General features: G+C 31.3%; 1 protein-coding gene across 1 annotated transcript in view; it reads left to right on the top strand.

Moving 5' to 3' along the window:
* LOC121123743 (uncharacterized) overlaps positions 1 to 15,528 on the top strand; it is a 65,870-nt gene that overhangs the window by 48,493 nt on the left and 1,849 nt on the right. Inside the window, exons 3-5 of the mRNA XM_040718875.1 lie at positions 9,871 to 10,021; positions 10,079 to 10,176; positions 15,334 to 15,519. Of these exons, the coding sequence (XP_040574809.1) occupies positions 9,871 to 10,021; positions 10,079 to 10,176; positions 15,334 to 15,519 (435 nt within the window). The remainder of the gene's footprint in view (positions 1 to 9,870; positions 10,022 to 10,078; positions 10,177 to 15,333; positions 15,520 to 15,528) is intronic.

Below are 15,528 nucleotides of genomic sequence, written 5' to 3'. Positions count from 1 at the left end.
CAAGGGCTTTGCTTTCAACGGAGCTTTCAAATACTGCCCAATCATATCTTATCAGCTTTTTACAGTATACACTTATAGGACATGTATACTCCGCTTTTTTTTGTTAATTCCATCTCAATTGCAGGAAACTTACCTCTGCCATTTTAGTGTTGAAGGAATTAAATGAAGCTCTGGAAAGGGAATCTTTAATTATTTATTTTGAGAAGGCTCTGTTGAGTTTATTTGGTAAAGTTTTCTTTATAAAAAAATGATTTACAAAAGACTTCAAGTGAAGGAAGACATATTTTAAGCTTAATAAAATAAGTGCGAATTTACAGTTATGTTATAATATATATATATATGAGGACGAAAGGTTCCAGTTTAAAAATTGTTGAGGCAAATCTTCAGGTCAACAGCTGTTCAAAAAACTACGTAGGAGCTGAGGAAATCATGATTAAAAATCAATAATATAGTCTTACTTATACATCAATTTTCATTGTAATAATATTATGATCGATTTTATTATATCTAAATCATGATGAATCGATATTTGTTCATATCTTTTATTATCCTTATTATACATAGAAGGTTAAAATCCGTTACTAGCCTTTACGAATTGTATATAATGATTTATAGGTATTATCAATATCATTATACAATTATACAAACAAATCTATATACAATAGCAAAATAGTGGTAACGAAGCATTTTTTAGCACTTTTTGTTTGTGATTTTTTCCTATAAGAGCAATAGAAAGGTACTTGTAAATGGTGAGCAAGTTGTTGTAAAAATATATTGTTTAATACAAATCACGTCATTATTCCACAAAAATTGTCAGCTGTCGATTTTCTATATTTCTACCCGTTATTTGTGTTTTAAATGTTGATTGTTTGAGATTTAATGTACTCTTCGTAAGCTGTGGACAATGCCCTACTTTTCGATGTTCTCTGAAGAGCAAAAATAATCTTCCACTATTAAAATATGAATCTAGCTTTAGATCGTGAGTAATACGGGCGCTTTCAATAGGGCATTGCTCTCAATCCCATTAGGTCCTGGAAGGTTTTTGAAAAAGTGTCTTCTATGCCGTTTCTGTTGGATTATATCAATGGGAATATTATTGTCCTTGACCAAACGATTCTTTGAGAGCTTTCCATTCACTAGATATCGCACTGATGAAATAATTGGAAATAACATAAGCAAACATAAGAATACACATTAGACCACATTAATTTTCGATTTCTTTTTTTTAACATTCTGTCGTTCCATATCTGATTTTAATCGAAGTCTATAACCAATCAGATTCTAATTATGATTTGTAAATATATAATTAAATCGATATGTATTCACATAAATTAATTAATACACCAGACAATAATCGATCCAAACATAACTAATTATACAAATCTAGCTATTTGTTAGATATTTTCAGTATTTATTTAGATAATGTAATTGAAATAGTTCTGTTTTTCTTTAACATCAAGTAATATTCGATACAGTTTTTTTAAGCGTCTTTATTTTACAATATATACTATACATAATAAGAAATGGGCTAATTACATAATGTAGAAATATAATAAACATTGAGTTCCCAAAGACGTCTTTAGTTACAAAAGTAGACTAAAAATATATACAATAAATAAACAGTTAAAAAATGAGATTAATAAAAAAAACCCACCAAACAAAGAAAATCCTAAATTACCCAAAAAGTCAGTAATATAAAACTTAGAACAGAAGATTACCTTATTTTTATGTCTTTTGATGATTTGATAATATGATTTAAAATTTTAATGCACTATATAAAGTTTTCCGGAAAATACCGTGCAACACCTACCGCTATATCGAACGTCAATGTATTATTTCCCTAGGGATTTTTCAATCTAAAGCCATGTATCTAGACGTAGCCGCAATAAGTATGGATCTTATCTCCATGCTATCCATTAGTTCCTTCAAGGTCAACTTTTTTTCGACGTAAGACTTATAGTTATGTATGCAAATTACGATTGTTTTATCCTTCTTCCAAAGAATTAAATTATTTTTGGGAGCCCAAAAAGAATCATGGTCGAGAATTGGTTTAGTGAGATATTTATATGCCCTTCTGTGTTCTATGGAACAAACTTTCTCAGTAACAGCAAAGACGGACATTCATCAAAAGCATGAACTACTGAATTGAACACCTTAACAAGTCTTTTAATTAATCATTAAATGTTATCTGTGTCGCCACTTGAAATTGAGCAGTGAATTTCCTGCCATTGGCAATCTTTTTAGTGGAATTCCTTATATGGCTGGTCCATTTGTCCTATAAACTTAGAATAACGAGATACTTTCTAAAAATAGTAATGCCTTCAGTACTTAGATTCTTTTTTGAATGAACTCATTGTAATAAATCAATAAATTAGCAGATAGTTTGTTGCTGCTTTCCTTTACAAGGGAAAACATAACTTCCTCGTTGAGAAAATAGGATCAGATTCTACATCATGAATCGAAATGCTATTAATCTCCTGTTCTTCCCCTATCATGCCTTTCCAATTTTCATGGTATTTAAAGAAATACTTCCTCCCCTAGTTCCGATGAAAAATGTCGATTATCAAGTTAGAATTACAGGCCACATCGTTCATCCGCAGAATTTTATGAGCTGCACCCATAAAAGAAGAGAATTGGACCACCTGGGAATTTATCATTTTCGTTCCATACAGTCGTTTAGTATTTTTAAAGCCAATGGATAAAGTTTTTTGAGGCTTTTTTTAATTTGTCCATTTAATTGATTAGCATTATTAACTGGATGTTCTCAAAATGGATTCCCTTCGGTTTGCAATGCAGTCTGAGACGTTATTGAGAACACTTTGTAAAAAAAACGAATTATTTTTGAAATGAAATAAATTATATAAAAATAAAAGTCAAACTTGTTATAGTATTTATGTATCAATTCATAGATACACGTATGTATGAATTGATTGAATATCTGTTTGAAATCTTTTAAGACATCAAATTAATTAATAGAATTTTGCATAATTCTGTATATTGTAATAATAAGATATCATTAATCTTTTGAAATTTTATATAAAAAAAACAATATTCAATGTAAAAGTATTATATAACATAAAAATGGCATTTTGTTATACACATTAGGGAGGTTGGTTTCTTAATTTTTTTCGAACTTATATTACGACTCGTAGGGAAAAGTTGTCATGTAGTAAGGAATTAACCTATGGAAAATTGCATTGGTTAATTCCATACTACATGACAACTTTTCCCTACGAGTCGTAATATAAGTTCGAAAAAAATTAATAAAAAATTGATCTACGATTCCATCTTTAGGTAGGTCATCTCAGTCAAAGGCTGGAGAAGGGTAAAAATTGTTATTTTGTCTATTAAAATTAGAATAAAGTGTTAATAATAATTTTGATAGCAATTATTTAATTTTTTATTATTTAAATCTATAATAAATGTAGAATTCTTTTATTTTTTGTAAATTCATTCTATAGAGAAAAATAGAGAATAATGTAATGGATTTTTGATGATCCATGAATAGCACGCCTCATTTTCTTACATAAACGTTCATAATTATCTTACATTCTTCTCTCATTCTGCTCTATAGGGGGGACTTAAGCAAAAAACAAAACTTGACAGAGTGGGGACCCTAACCTTGCAGTAGCATTTAATTACTATTTCATCTACTTTATTTTTAATTACGCACCCAAACGACAGCTAAAACAATTTTGTTTTTCTTTGTATCCCATGTCTCTAAGTGTAAAAATGCAAGAGAAGGCAACGCATGTACCATCTCCTCCTTGCCGGTGTCAGTGACAAGAAGGCCAAAGACCGTTGGCATCTACATCCGTACTGCATCAAAAACAAGAACTCCATTACAGCACCATACAGCAAGAAGAACAAAGATGTCTTAATCGATGTAGCTCAATAGAAAACTTGCTCGGGAGAAATTATTCAATGTACTCAATGTACATAAGTTCGAACTCTGTCATTCCTAGAGAAAGAAATATACTTTATGCATATGGATTTCACACAAGATTCCTGGATTTGATAGAGTAATTGTAATACGATAATGTTTACTATTACTTAATCAGTGCAACTCTATTTAACCAAATAAATAAACATTAAAGAAAAATATATGTAGCAACAGTATGGTTGACTTTAATCCTGCCTCAATATGGCCCTTTTCTAATCTTGACCTCAAACCCCTGGACTTTGCAGTTTGAAGTGCCTTGGAAAAGAATGTCTGCCCAACCTCTTATTCCAATTTGGATTCGCTCGGAGCTGCATTCATGACAGCGTAGTACGCTACCGCTATAGTTCTTGACAAGTATAGTCAAGAGCTACCAATTTGATCGACGGCTTGTAGATGATGTTATTGGTTGTGCATGTTTTTCGTCATTTAGTCATGCTTCTGCTACTCTTTTATGCTTAAAAAATGTTGTTCCAAAACAGTTATGTAAAATCAAGAATAATAATACTTTATAGACTAAATAACTAATTTTTGACTCCATCCAAAATTTGTCCAACATGTGTGATCTAAAGATGACATCTTTGAACAAGGAAATTTGACATATTGGCATAAATTTGTACCACATAAAAATCTCTTATGTCTTCTCTAAATTCGAAAAAAGTTGACAAACAAGCCATCCTAATGGATAAATTATGTAAAAACATTTTCTTATTGATTAATTTCATCGTTGCAAATACATACACAAGCATGCTGATGATTTATTTCAAGGCCTCATATCTTTATATTATAGATACAATTATATAAGTAGGTATAGATATACTCATAATGTATCTAAATGATGATGGTACTCTATGGAACTGATTACTCCATCATTCTAAAATATTTACTATATATTTTGGGTGGTTGTATAAATGATTCCCGTTTAGTTAAATATGGTAGAAATTTGTATTATACCTAAATATTTTACACTGTACAAAGTGTGTCAGGTAAAAGTAGTGTATTAGGGCTTCTCATTTTCCTGTACAGAAATTTCGCTATTAAACAGTAGATACTGAGAATTTCAATAAGTAGATATGGGAATTTTGTAAGAGTGCAAGGGGAAGGCGGATGTGAGACATATGGTGTTACTGAATTAAGACCCTTGTTAATATCAGTCGCATGTATTATGTTTGCTTGGGAGAAAATTAATTACTGTAATAAAGAAGAGAATTGATATGAGTGCAGGGAAAATATAATAGTTATGCTAAAATTCAAATTTAATTACTTTATTATCCATTTTTAAAACAATTTACACCAAAGTTAGGCAATAATTCTTCTTTTAGAGGGAGATGTACAGTAGCTCCACCGGGTGCGTAGACCCTGTCGTGCAAATTACTTCTTAATTCAATCATCACAAGAGTAAGTACTCAACCAATATGTCGAAGGAAAACATAAAAAAAGGGTTGAAATTAAAAATTATTTTTTCTGGAGTGCATTGTATATGCTCTTGCCTCCGAAAAGTAGGCTCTAAATCAATTTTGTTTCACCCCCCCCCCCTTTAAAGAAAAGTGAAGTGTGAGTTATCTACATACTATAGGAAGGATGGGGGGGGAGTGAAGTCTACAATCTCCCTGACTAAAAGCTTGTTGTGAAATTGTTGGAAAGTAGACTTTTGCACCAATTATTTCAAGTTGCTCTCAAAATTTTGGAAATGACAATTTTCTGTATTCAAATTTAAAAAAAAGGTATTTAAAAAAAAGTTTTTATTCAATTTTCTAAAATTTTATTTGCCAAATTTGAGATAATACGAACAGGATTTACGAAAATTGTTAAAAAAATATCAAAAGGCATCTTTCCCCTCAAAAAGAATTCAAATTTATAAACCATACTAGAACTGTAGCGGCACAAAGACATTCCTGTGTACATTACATTTGTAAAAAGTCGTATAAAACAATAATAATACTTTTTTTTTTTTTGATGAAATACCACTCTAAAAGCCTGTTTATGACAGAAGTAATTCATCAATGACCAATGAAATTATATGCATTTGTAGGTGGGTCTAAAGAGCTTGGAAAATATTCTACGTCACAATAAATAAATGATTGATACATGAGTCTCAATTTTAGATATGGAACTACATTAAAAAATATATCAGTTTGAATAAGTACCTAGTAATTTCTTTTTTTTGTCTCCCCTAGTTAAAGATATCTCATTTTAAAGTAGGGGAGAACGAGGACAGTTGTAATTCTTTTGGCTCAATTACTCCGAGTTGGTGAAACTTTGACTCGCCAAATTTTAATATAACATATCCACATATGTCTGATACTATTTGAATTTATTTAAATAGTATACTAATCTAAACTTCTCATAATATTGTATCATTAATTTTTATTATATTATAGCTGATTTAGATACATTATAGATCACAGAATAGTATTATCTATGTTAAAAAGTTTTATTTTTGAATAGGTCATACTCATACCTACTAACTATATTTAGTATATTGGGCAGATACGACGTATAAAGAAAGATATTTAAAAAATTGGATTTTATTTCTTATAACTTTTAAGTTTTCTATCCTGTTAACATATTACATTGTTAAATAAATTGTTGGTGAGGTATTTATTGACACATAATGGGACATTGCATTTGCAATACTTTTATAAATATTGATTTCAAGATGTTCAGTGGTTCATTTGTCTTGCTCAATGGCTGATTGAAATTAGGATGAGTTTCTCCATAATAATTTAGAGATTTAGGGATTTGATCTTTTTTGTATTACTATGGATGTTTCAGTGACCTTGGGATTTTGTTCACCTCTATCACTCAATTTATCCTTTTTCAATATATATTCAACTTCAAGATTTCAAAATATAACTCTTGCTTCTTTCAATCTAAAAGGATGTTCCATTTAGAAAATTAGGGTATTTCATCATGTGATCCTGGAATACAATTTGTTGGAAATTGAGTGTTTATCTAAGTCTTGCAAATTGTCGTGGAAAAGTCTTTATATTTAGCCATCTAGTGAGTAAACATTATTTATAAATGTTTGAAAAGTCACTGGGTGCACTCTATGCTGTGTTTCCTCATTCATATACCAATGCAGTATAAAGAAAACAAAAGGGAGTAAAATATACGTCTCGCAGACGTTAATGTCAACTCATATTAAAAAAGAAAAAAAAGCGAGAAGTTCTTTATGTAAAATTTAAAAAAATGAATGTGACTTTAGATGAGGTTTAGTAACGAACTAAAGGTCTCCCTGGTTCCTAAAATTATATATGTATACATTTTTTTCTGAATCTGTTATTATTATTTTTTATTCTTGAGGAGATAATGTCTAAGTATTGAGTGAGTAGCTACGTGTGAGTGGGATCATAAAAAAAGGAGGGTAACACTAAGGATTTGTTGGGCTGTTATCTTCTATATTATTAAACCAAATTATTATGATGTTCTTCCTAAAAACTACTTCTACCCCTTAAAAACAGTTTTTGACCAATCTCTCAAAGAAAACTTGAGTAAAATTCCGGAGTTTTTTCAGAATAATTTTCACTATATTATACAGTCAGACCTGATATAACGTCACCCTCTTCAAGTGTATCACTATACAGGGTGGTCCGGATAAATTGTGATGATTATAGATCTCGTGCGGATCCAGCTTTGCCATAATACTGGTTCTAGATTTGCACTTTTAATTTACATTCCCTGTATGTATAAAGTAGCCCAAGGAAGAAATTACAACTTCCAAAAAAGACAGTGCACCGGTCCACATGGCCAAAAAAGTGCAAGATATCTTGATCAAATGTCCTTTCATTTGGATCTCAGATTTTTGGTCTGCAAACATCCTTGACCTGAGCCCGTGCGATTTCTATCTTTGGGGGAGGATCGACCATTAGGCCTTTGACCGATATCATTCGTCTGTGGAGGCCCTGAAGAAGTCCCTAAGCTAATGGCTAAGCTAAATTGGAACGAGGTCGTCCAGGCCTACCAAAGTTTTGGAGCTATGTGGTTGCGATTATCAATAGAGACTGGTCTCCTTATAAATAATTGTATGTCATTAAATACAAAGTTAATAGAAATACAAGGTTAGACCATCATGTAATTGGGCTTGCTAGAATTTTCAATCAGATGTATAGTACCGACTGCTTGGCAAAATAGGTAGATTTCAACAAAACACACAACCCCTCATAGTCTATGACGTCATTATTGATATAATTTTCAATTTGATATATATAGTTTCGACTGCTGGGGAAGAAAACCAGATTTTGAACAAAGACGCAACCACTCATCTACTATGACGTCAATATTAAAAGCGTGGTTGAAGTCAAACATCAGTCGTACATGCATTATGGTATAACCTTGTATTTCTATTAACTTTCATTAAATGTAACTTTCAAATAAGAGAAAAGATATGGTCCTACCTATCTAGTTCGTTCGTTATAAGCCTTTAAAGATTTTCTCAAGTTATTTGGACCACCCTGTACTAAGCAGCCATATCTATTATTCAAATTTATAATTGTTACAAATTATGGTTTAAGAGGTCACCTACACTAAGTAGTCGATTTTTCAATTTGACTTGCCTGACCGCTTAATTTAGGTTTGACTGTATGTACAACTTTGATTTTATCTCCAATCTCCCTTACATAGTTAAACTTCTCTCCTTATTTATGTATCCTCAAATTCAGGCTTAATGTTGTAAAAAATTTTTTAACACACACGAGTAAGTTCCAATGACTCTTGAACTCCATTTTTTTAAGGTAATGACCCCTAAAAATCTGCCATAAGCTGTAGAAAAAAAAAATCTTGATAACGACATGAGCTTGCCTAGTTAAAAAAAATAAAAGTAAATTATTGCCTTAATAATGGGAACTTGGAATAAATGTACTTTTGACTCGATTATATGTATATTACATATATACGTTGGTAATCAGTCTCTCCCCATAAAAATATTTAATTTTTTTCTGACAAAACAAAACATTCATTTTTCTTCCCTTTTAACAAAATATATATGTATTTTTTGCTCATTAAATTATATTTTTAATCTTTTCTGATCCCAATGTCAAGCTCCCTATAATAAATATAAGCAGATAGTTATTATTATATTTTAACCAATTTATGGATATCAAGATTATATATATAAGGCTATAATTGTCTATATACTTAAATTTAATGTCATATTACACTAATCCAATTAATTTGAATATATGAATAACTATCATATTTTATATTCTTCAAAAAGTATCCGTTATAAATTTCAAATGTTTTTAATATCATTTTCCGTATAGTTAATATCAATATTTATCTGCTAGATCTTTTTTTTTCTTTTAAAAATAGAAGAGGGCTTATTCTAGACTTAATGTTGAATTATTACAAAATCTTGACCAAATTAACTGAAATATATTTAAACACACTTCTGTTGTGATAATTATGTATCAAAATTTGTGGGTTAATATTTGAAATTAAAGATAATAGATTATATTTGTCCCATAAAAAAAATGCAAATTGAAGTTATTTTTCTCACTTGTATTCTTTGACGAATTCTCGTCAATTTCTATCAACAAGTTATGCTTTTTAACTCATTGGAGGCACTCCAAAATGCCCTTCTAGCAGGCAAAATTGATCTTCACAATAAAAGAAAGTGAATTTGATGGACTTGATTTTGAAGGGGTTATATTGGGGTCAAAGGCAAGCCCATAAATCAATTAAAGCTTTAAAATATAGTTAACACTCCTAGTATCTTAATTCATCCCAAAAATACTGAGTCAAAATTCAAAATTACTCATTTTGAAAAATAATCATATAAAATTAAATTGTTTCGCCCAAAGTACATCTTTTTTTCGACCCAAAATATTTTCTTCACTTATTTACATGCATATTATCTAAATTAAAAAGTTTCATTCAAAATCTTAAATTTTTTTTTTTCGCCCTTAATGGGTTAAAACATTTTCTTCCAGATAAAGGAATGTAAGGATCACTTCAAAAAGGATTGCTACATTAGCTATGAGGCAACTAAGATTGTTCATCCTGTAAGAATATGTCGGAACGTTCCCGTCAAGGACTGTAGCATCAAGGGACTCATTGAGTGCGTGGATGTATTTGAAACGAGTAAGGATGAGAAAATACGTTCATAATATATTGCTTAATATGGGGCTTCCCTTCCAGTTTGTAGTTCCTTTCCTATAGAGGATGATCTGGTGGCAATCCACAGTCAAATACAGGAGCCTGAATGTCATACAGAGATGGTTAATACATGCAGTGAAGTAAGTAATTAAGGTCTTTCTTACCATTATAATGAATCCGGCTTATACATATTGCACCGAGGTAAAATGTGGTTGTAAGTGTCTTATCTCCAAATATGGCGTCTTTTTGTACTCTTAACTTTTAAAGGTGGGTTATCCCTGAAGATGTAAATACAAACTACATCCCGCTGTTTGTAAAATAGTAATTGTAATATCAGTTGGCAGACTGACCCAAAACATGTAGTAGGACGACTATTATTAGCAATTTATTAAGAAATAACGTCATTTTTACGGAATACAGAAAACACAACTGAAGACTAATTAATGTTTAAATACTTTATATTTAGCTATATTTTTAATTCAATAACTGACAAGAAATAACAGCTTCGACACGCAAGTGAAAAAATTGGCAGCTTTTGGCAATGAAGGCTGTGTACACGGCATATCATGCTGATATGGACGAGAAGTGTGACATAAATTATTCTCCAAGACACTTCAAACTGCAGGGAGTTGAGGGCAGGGCTGTAGGAGGGCCGCATGGAGGCAGGCCAAAAGTAAGCCATTTTGTTTCTGCCAGATTTATGGTTCTTTTGGGTTGTATGGGGCTATAATTGTACTACTTGATGTTAGAGGTAGTCTCGATGGAGATCTTAATGGTCTCTTTATAGCCTTCTCAGCACTGCTGGTAAAGAGGAGATGGCACACACGTTACCCTTTTTGATTTAACTCCGACATTTTTACAAATACATGTGTGCGCGTTTAAAACTGAACACTCTGAAATTTTTAAAAATAGTTAAATAATTCTGTAATTTTTAAAGTGGTCGAATAATTAATTTATTTAACATGAAAGATGAGAGTCTTAGACACATGTCTATTCAATATGGCCGCCCATGTTCTCCACTACCAACCCCAGCCTGGACCGGAACTTGTTGTATGACTTGGTGATGAAGCTCTGCTCGAGGTATGCTCAGGGATTCTTGAGGGCAGACTTTAGCTGGTCCTTGGACTTGTATTGGACTCCCGACAGCATTCCCTTTAAACGCCCAAACCCTTTCTTAACTAGCCGGTCCATGGCCCTTCTGCTGACGTTGAACTCCCTAGAGAGGACACTGACGGTGACCTTGCCTCTCTTGTCCTCGATAGACTTTTTCACGGCAGCAACCATTTCGTCCAGCCTTCGAGGCCTTGAATTAGATCTTGTGGTCGCCTCAGGAGTCCTTTTGGCTACCACGCTGTAAACAGTGGTGTGGCTGCAATTCAGAACCTTGGCAATTTCAGTGTGAGTTTTTCCCCACGCGGAAAGTTCCAAAATTGTGACTCAACGTCTCTCCATATTGTCGGCTGTCTTTTCACTGTTGCTATTTATATTTTGCTGGAGTTTTGTTTATAACTAGTCAAGACCCTTGCCTCGAAGTATAAACCGGTTTCAACTCAATGAAATCACGAATATGTGCATGGCGTAAAATTTAAAGGAGAGTTCAGTTGTAGACGCACACACCTGTAGATAAATTGGATAAAAATAAAAGTTGTAAAGTTTTTTTTCAGCTGCCATTTGGTTGTGTAATGAAACTTCATAGTTGGAAATAGCGAAAATAAAATTATAGTCAAATTCTACTCCAAGTTTTGGGTCCCATTCTATTGATGAATGTTACTATTTATTTTTTCTTCTTCGCTGCACCTATCATATCATTGTTCAATTTACAACCAATAAAAAACAAATATATCGTATAGATACATAGTAGACCGTCCATTTGAAACTTGTGTCGGAAATGTTGAGCTCTTATAGGCTAAAAATATGCAATTGGATAAAAAAGGATGACTGACAAATTTTTGATCAATTTCGAAAAAGTTTTAGAGATCATTAATGTTTTTAAAAGTGACTTTTTAAAAAAACTTTGTTTTCTTCTTTTATCGTTTTCCTACCATATACAGATATGATTATATATCGGTATTTTTTTTTTTTTTATATACGTAAATAGTCTTTAAAAGATAACATTATAACTTTGTTTTTAAATTAGTTCCTTTGATTAGAAACAGAATTTGAGTGAAGGGTATTTTTTAACCCATTACTCAGAGCGCACATTATTTATCGTTAGCAATTTTCGTGCATCCAAAATTTAATTTATCAAGGCATTTTTACTCCAATCAAGAAATATTTTAACTCACAGAACTTGTTCACTTTGGGGAGAGGAATAGTTGAAGTTAGAAAATATTAGTATTCAAAGTTCTTAGGAATAAATTATTACCATATACGTGTACATTAGAGCAGTTTTATTTTGAACTTTTCTCAAATTTTAATTAGAGATAGTGCAGAAAACTTTATGTCAAAAAGGTAAAATGTCTTTATCTAATGAATTTAGATACTCAGAATACATTACCCTTTGCATTAAATAATTTTGATGGAAAGTTTTTTAGCCAATAAAAAGTGTTAAAAAAGTTTTTTCGAAAATTGTCCAAATAAACAAAAGAAAGAAAAAAATTAGGAAAATTTGTTAATCGGCTAATAGTACGTATCCTTTTTTTACATTTACAGGAAAGATCACAATTTTCTCATATTATACTCTTTCTTTACTCCATATGGTAGCGGTAGAAAAAAACTTTACAAATAATTTTTATAGGTCAGAGTAATGTCTACCATAATTAAATCATGCAAAATAATTATTAATGCTCTATATTGACGAAAAACTTTTATCTCGTTTTAAACATTGAACTAGATGTGCTATCTAAAGAGGACCTTGGAGGAATATGAAATTTTGCATAGGTCCTTACTATTTTACAAAATTTACGAAATAGTAGCCATAATGGAAATTCACAAAAAGTTGAAAAATAAAACACATTAGTCTACGTCTAAGTAGTAAAATAACGAAAATAATTTATTTTAATAATCATAAAATGCCTAATTGACAATTTTATATTTAAATAAAAGTACAATAAATACAATTTAATTCAATTTAAAATAAATGAAAAAACTAATCTAAAACTGCAGAGTGAATAAAAATATGATAACCTAAATTATGTGTCAACTATAGATCTGTCAACACAAAAGCAATCTTTAATGTTTATTTGTTTTTCAAAATTGAATAAAAGTTATATTTGTGTTCTTAAATTTATTTTTGCATATTTATATAACAAATTATAATTTATATTTTGGATACTTTGCAAATCGATCTTAAAGTAGAAAAAAAATCATAGTCACAATGAACAATCAATTGATAGATTTTATTTAATAAGGTCCATATAGGGCCAAATTAAGTTTCTTAAATAAAATATATAAGCTTTTACTATAGTAAACATTATCTGCTATCTCAAATCATCCCAGAAATTTGAATACTAAGACCATTATTGACCAAAATATGTCTATAAATTATTGAGTTGTATATTTATAAAAACAAGGGCATTATCTCTGGTACATTATGTAAGTTTGTTCTCATGTTATTCTTTCTCTTTCTTTCTCAAAATTGGAGACAACAAAAGCGCATAGTTCAAATTTAAGTATCGCAAATATTCAATAATAAGGAAATATTTTTGCAAAGGAAGAATATGTTATTGGCAAGGCGACCGCAGGAATAGAGCTTGAGAGGATGTAGCCCCCCCCCCCTCTGCCAAATATCAAAAAAATCAAAATCGAACCCCCTCCTTCAGAATATATTCCTGCAGACGCCTCTGATTAGAGTTGGTGGAAACGGATCCCGTCTCAGGCGACTCCAATTGCTCCAATAATTTGCCACGAGGATTAGATATTTATTGGAGTTTGCAAGGGATATTTTCTATTTTTGTATGTATCTAGTAATTTTATGTTTCAGGAGTTAATGGATTTGATGCAATAGAAGTTCATCTCTATGATGCTTAGTACGTTCATACTGTATTTAAACTGTAATAATTTATGCTATATAAAAATAAAAAGTCGTTTTGCTTTATTTAATGAGATAAAATCTACTCTTGCGTCATTCATCAGTTCACAGATCGACTCTGAGCCCTCTTACTCCACATAATAAGACCTTCCATTTACTTTCATTATCATCCAATGTTATAATTGTCTGTATATTTGGGAGAGGTCGTTCTTCCCTACTTCAAAAATATATTCGACGTTACTTCTTTATTATTAAAAGGTTGCAATAATTGCCTTTCAACTATCCTCTGTTGCTGTCTCCAATTTCGAGAGGGCAAACTTATGCAATGCAGCCCTGATTCGGGACTTTAAAAATGTTCGCTCTAGACCGGCTTGTAGAAAAAATCGTTCCCAAAGAAATTTTTTGTCTAGCTGGATCCCAAAAATTGGTCCTTTATAAAATTTGGTCTAGACTGATTATGACTCTGAACATATAAAATATAAATGGGTTACGACGTCATATGTGTTTTCAAATTGTAAGCAAGGTACAATAACGTCATAGGAAGTTTAAAAGAAGATCACTCGCAGGAATTTTTATCCCGTCGTCCATTCTGGATTACGGAACTCCAAAAGTGAAAAAAACAATAAGTTTTGGGCACGTTGTATAAGTTTGCCCCCCACGTCATACTTTCTCTTTCTATCTCAAAATTGGAAACAGGGACAGTCGATAGTTGAAATTCAATTATTGCCACCTTTAAACTATATGGAATTGACTTACTTAGAAAGCGAAGAATATATTATTGGATTAGGAGAAGAGGAATCTCAACTTTTTCGATATATTCGACTATTAGGGGGGAGACTTTGTAGTCGATCTGTGGACTGAGGGATGAGGCTGGAGGAAATCACATCTCATTAATTAAAGCACTACAACTTTTTCTTCTATCTACCATGGACCATTTCAGTATAACTACAGCATGAACATTACTATAAACATACATAAATAAAAATCTGAACAAACTCATATTATTGTCTAATCCTCCGTGGAAACATATTTAAACAATTGTGATCGATTGAATCGAACCGACATTCCCCTTCTTCTACTCCAATAATCTATTTTTGGCTTTGTAAAGTTATTTCCATCTTATTAGAAGGTTATGATAATTGAATTTCAACTATACGCTGTCGCTCTCTCCAACTTCGAGATAGAAAAATAAAGTATGACGTGCAGGCAAGCTTATGCAATATACCCTTATCTATTTTCTTGATTTTTGTTCATGATTGTTTTTCTATTGGCCAATCGTGTCTGTAAATAATTGACTTGCTTTGAAAATAATTGAAGACTTTTTTAGGATGAAAATGACGGGACTGTTTCGGAATTATGCGGTGAGTATCCAAAACAGACATGTAAATATCCAAAAGCTGTATCCTCCAGACTAAGAACAGAGTCAAAATGTCAACAAGAATCGAAGAGAGTTTGTGGCCCAGCCCCCTGTAGTGTTAAATATACAAATATTTGCATCAACAAAAACAAAACAGTAAGTTTT

Source organism: Lepeophtheirus salmonis, chromosome 1, assembly GCF_016086655.4.
Source record: "Lepeophtheirus salmonis chromosome 1, UVic_Lsal_1.4, whole genome shotgun sequence".
Classification (NCBI taxonomy): Eukaryota; Metazoa; Arthropoda; class Copepoda; order Siphonostomatoida; family Caligidae; genus Lepeophtheirus; species Lepeophtheirus salmonis.
Note: the sequence above shows the minus strand (reverse complement) of the source record. Positions and strands in the feature narration are given on the sequence as shown.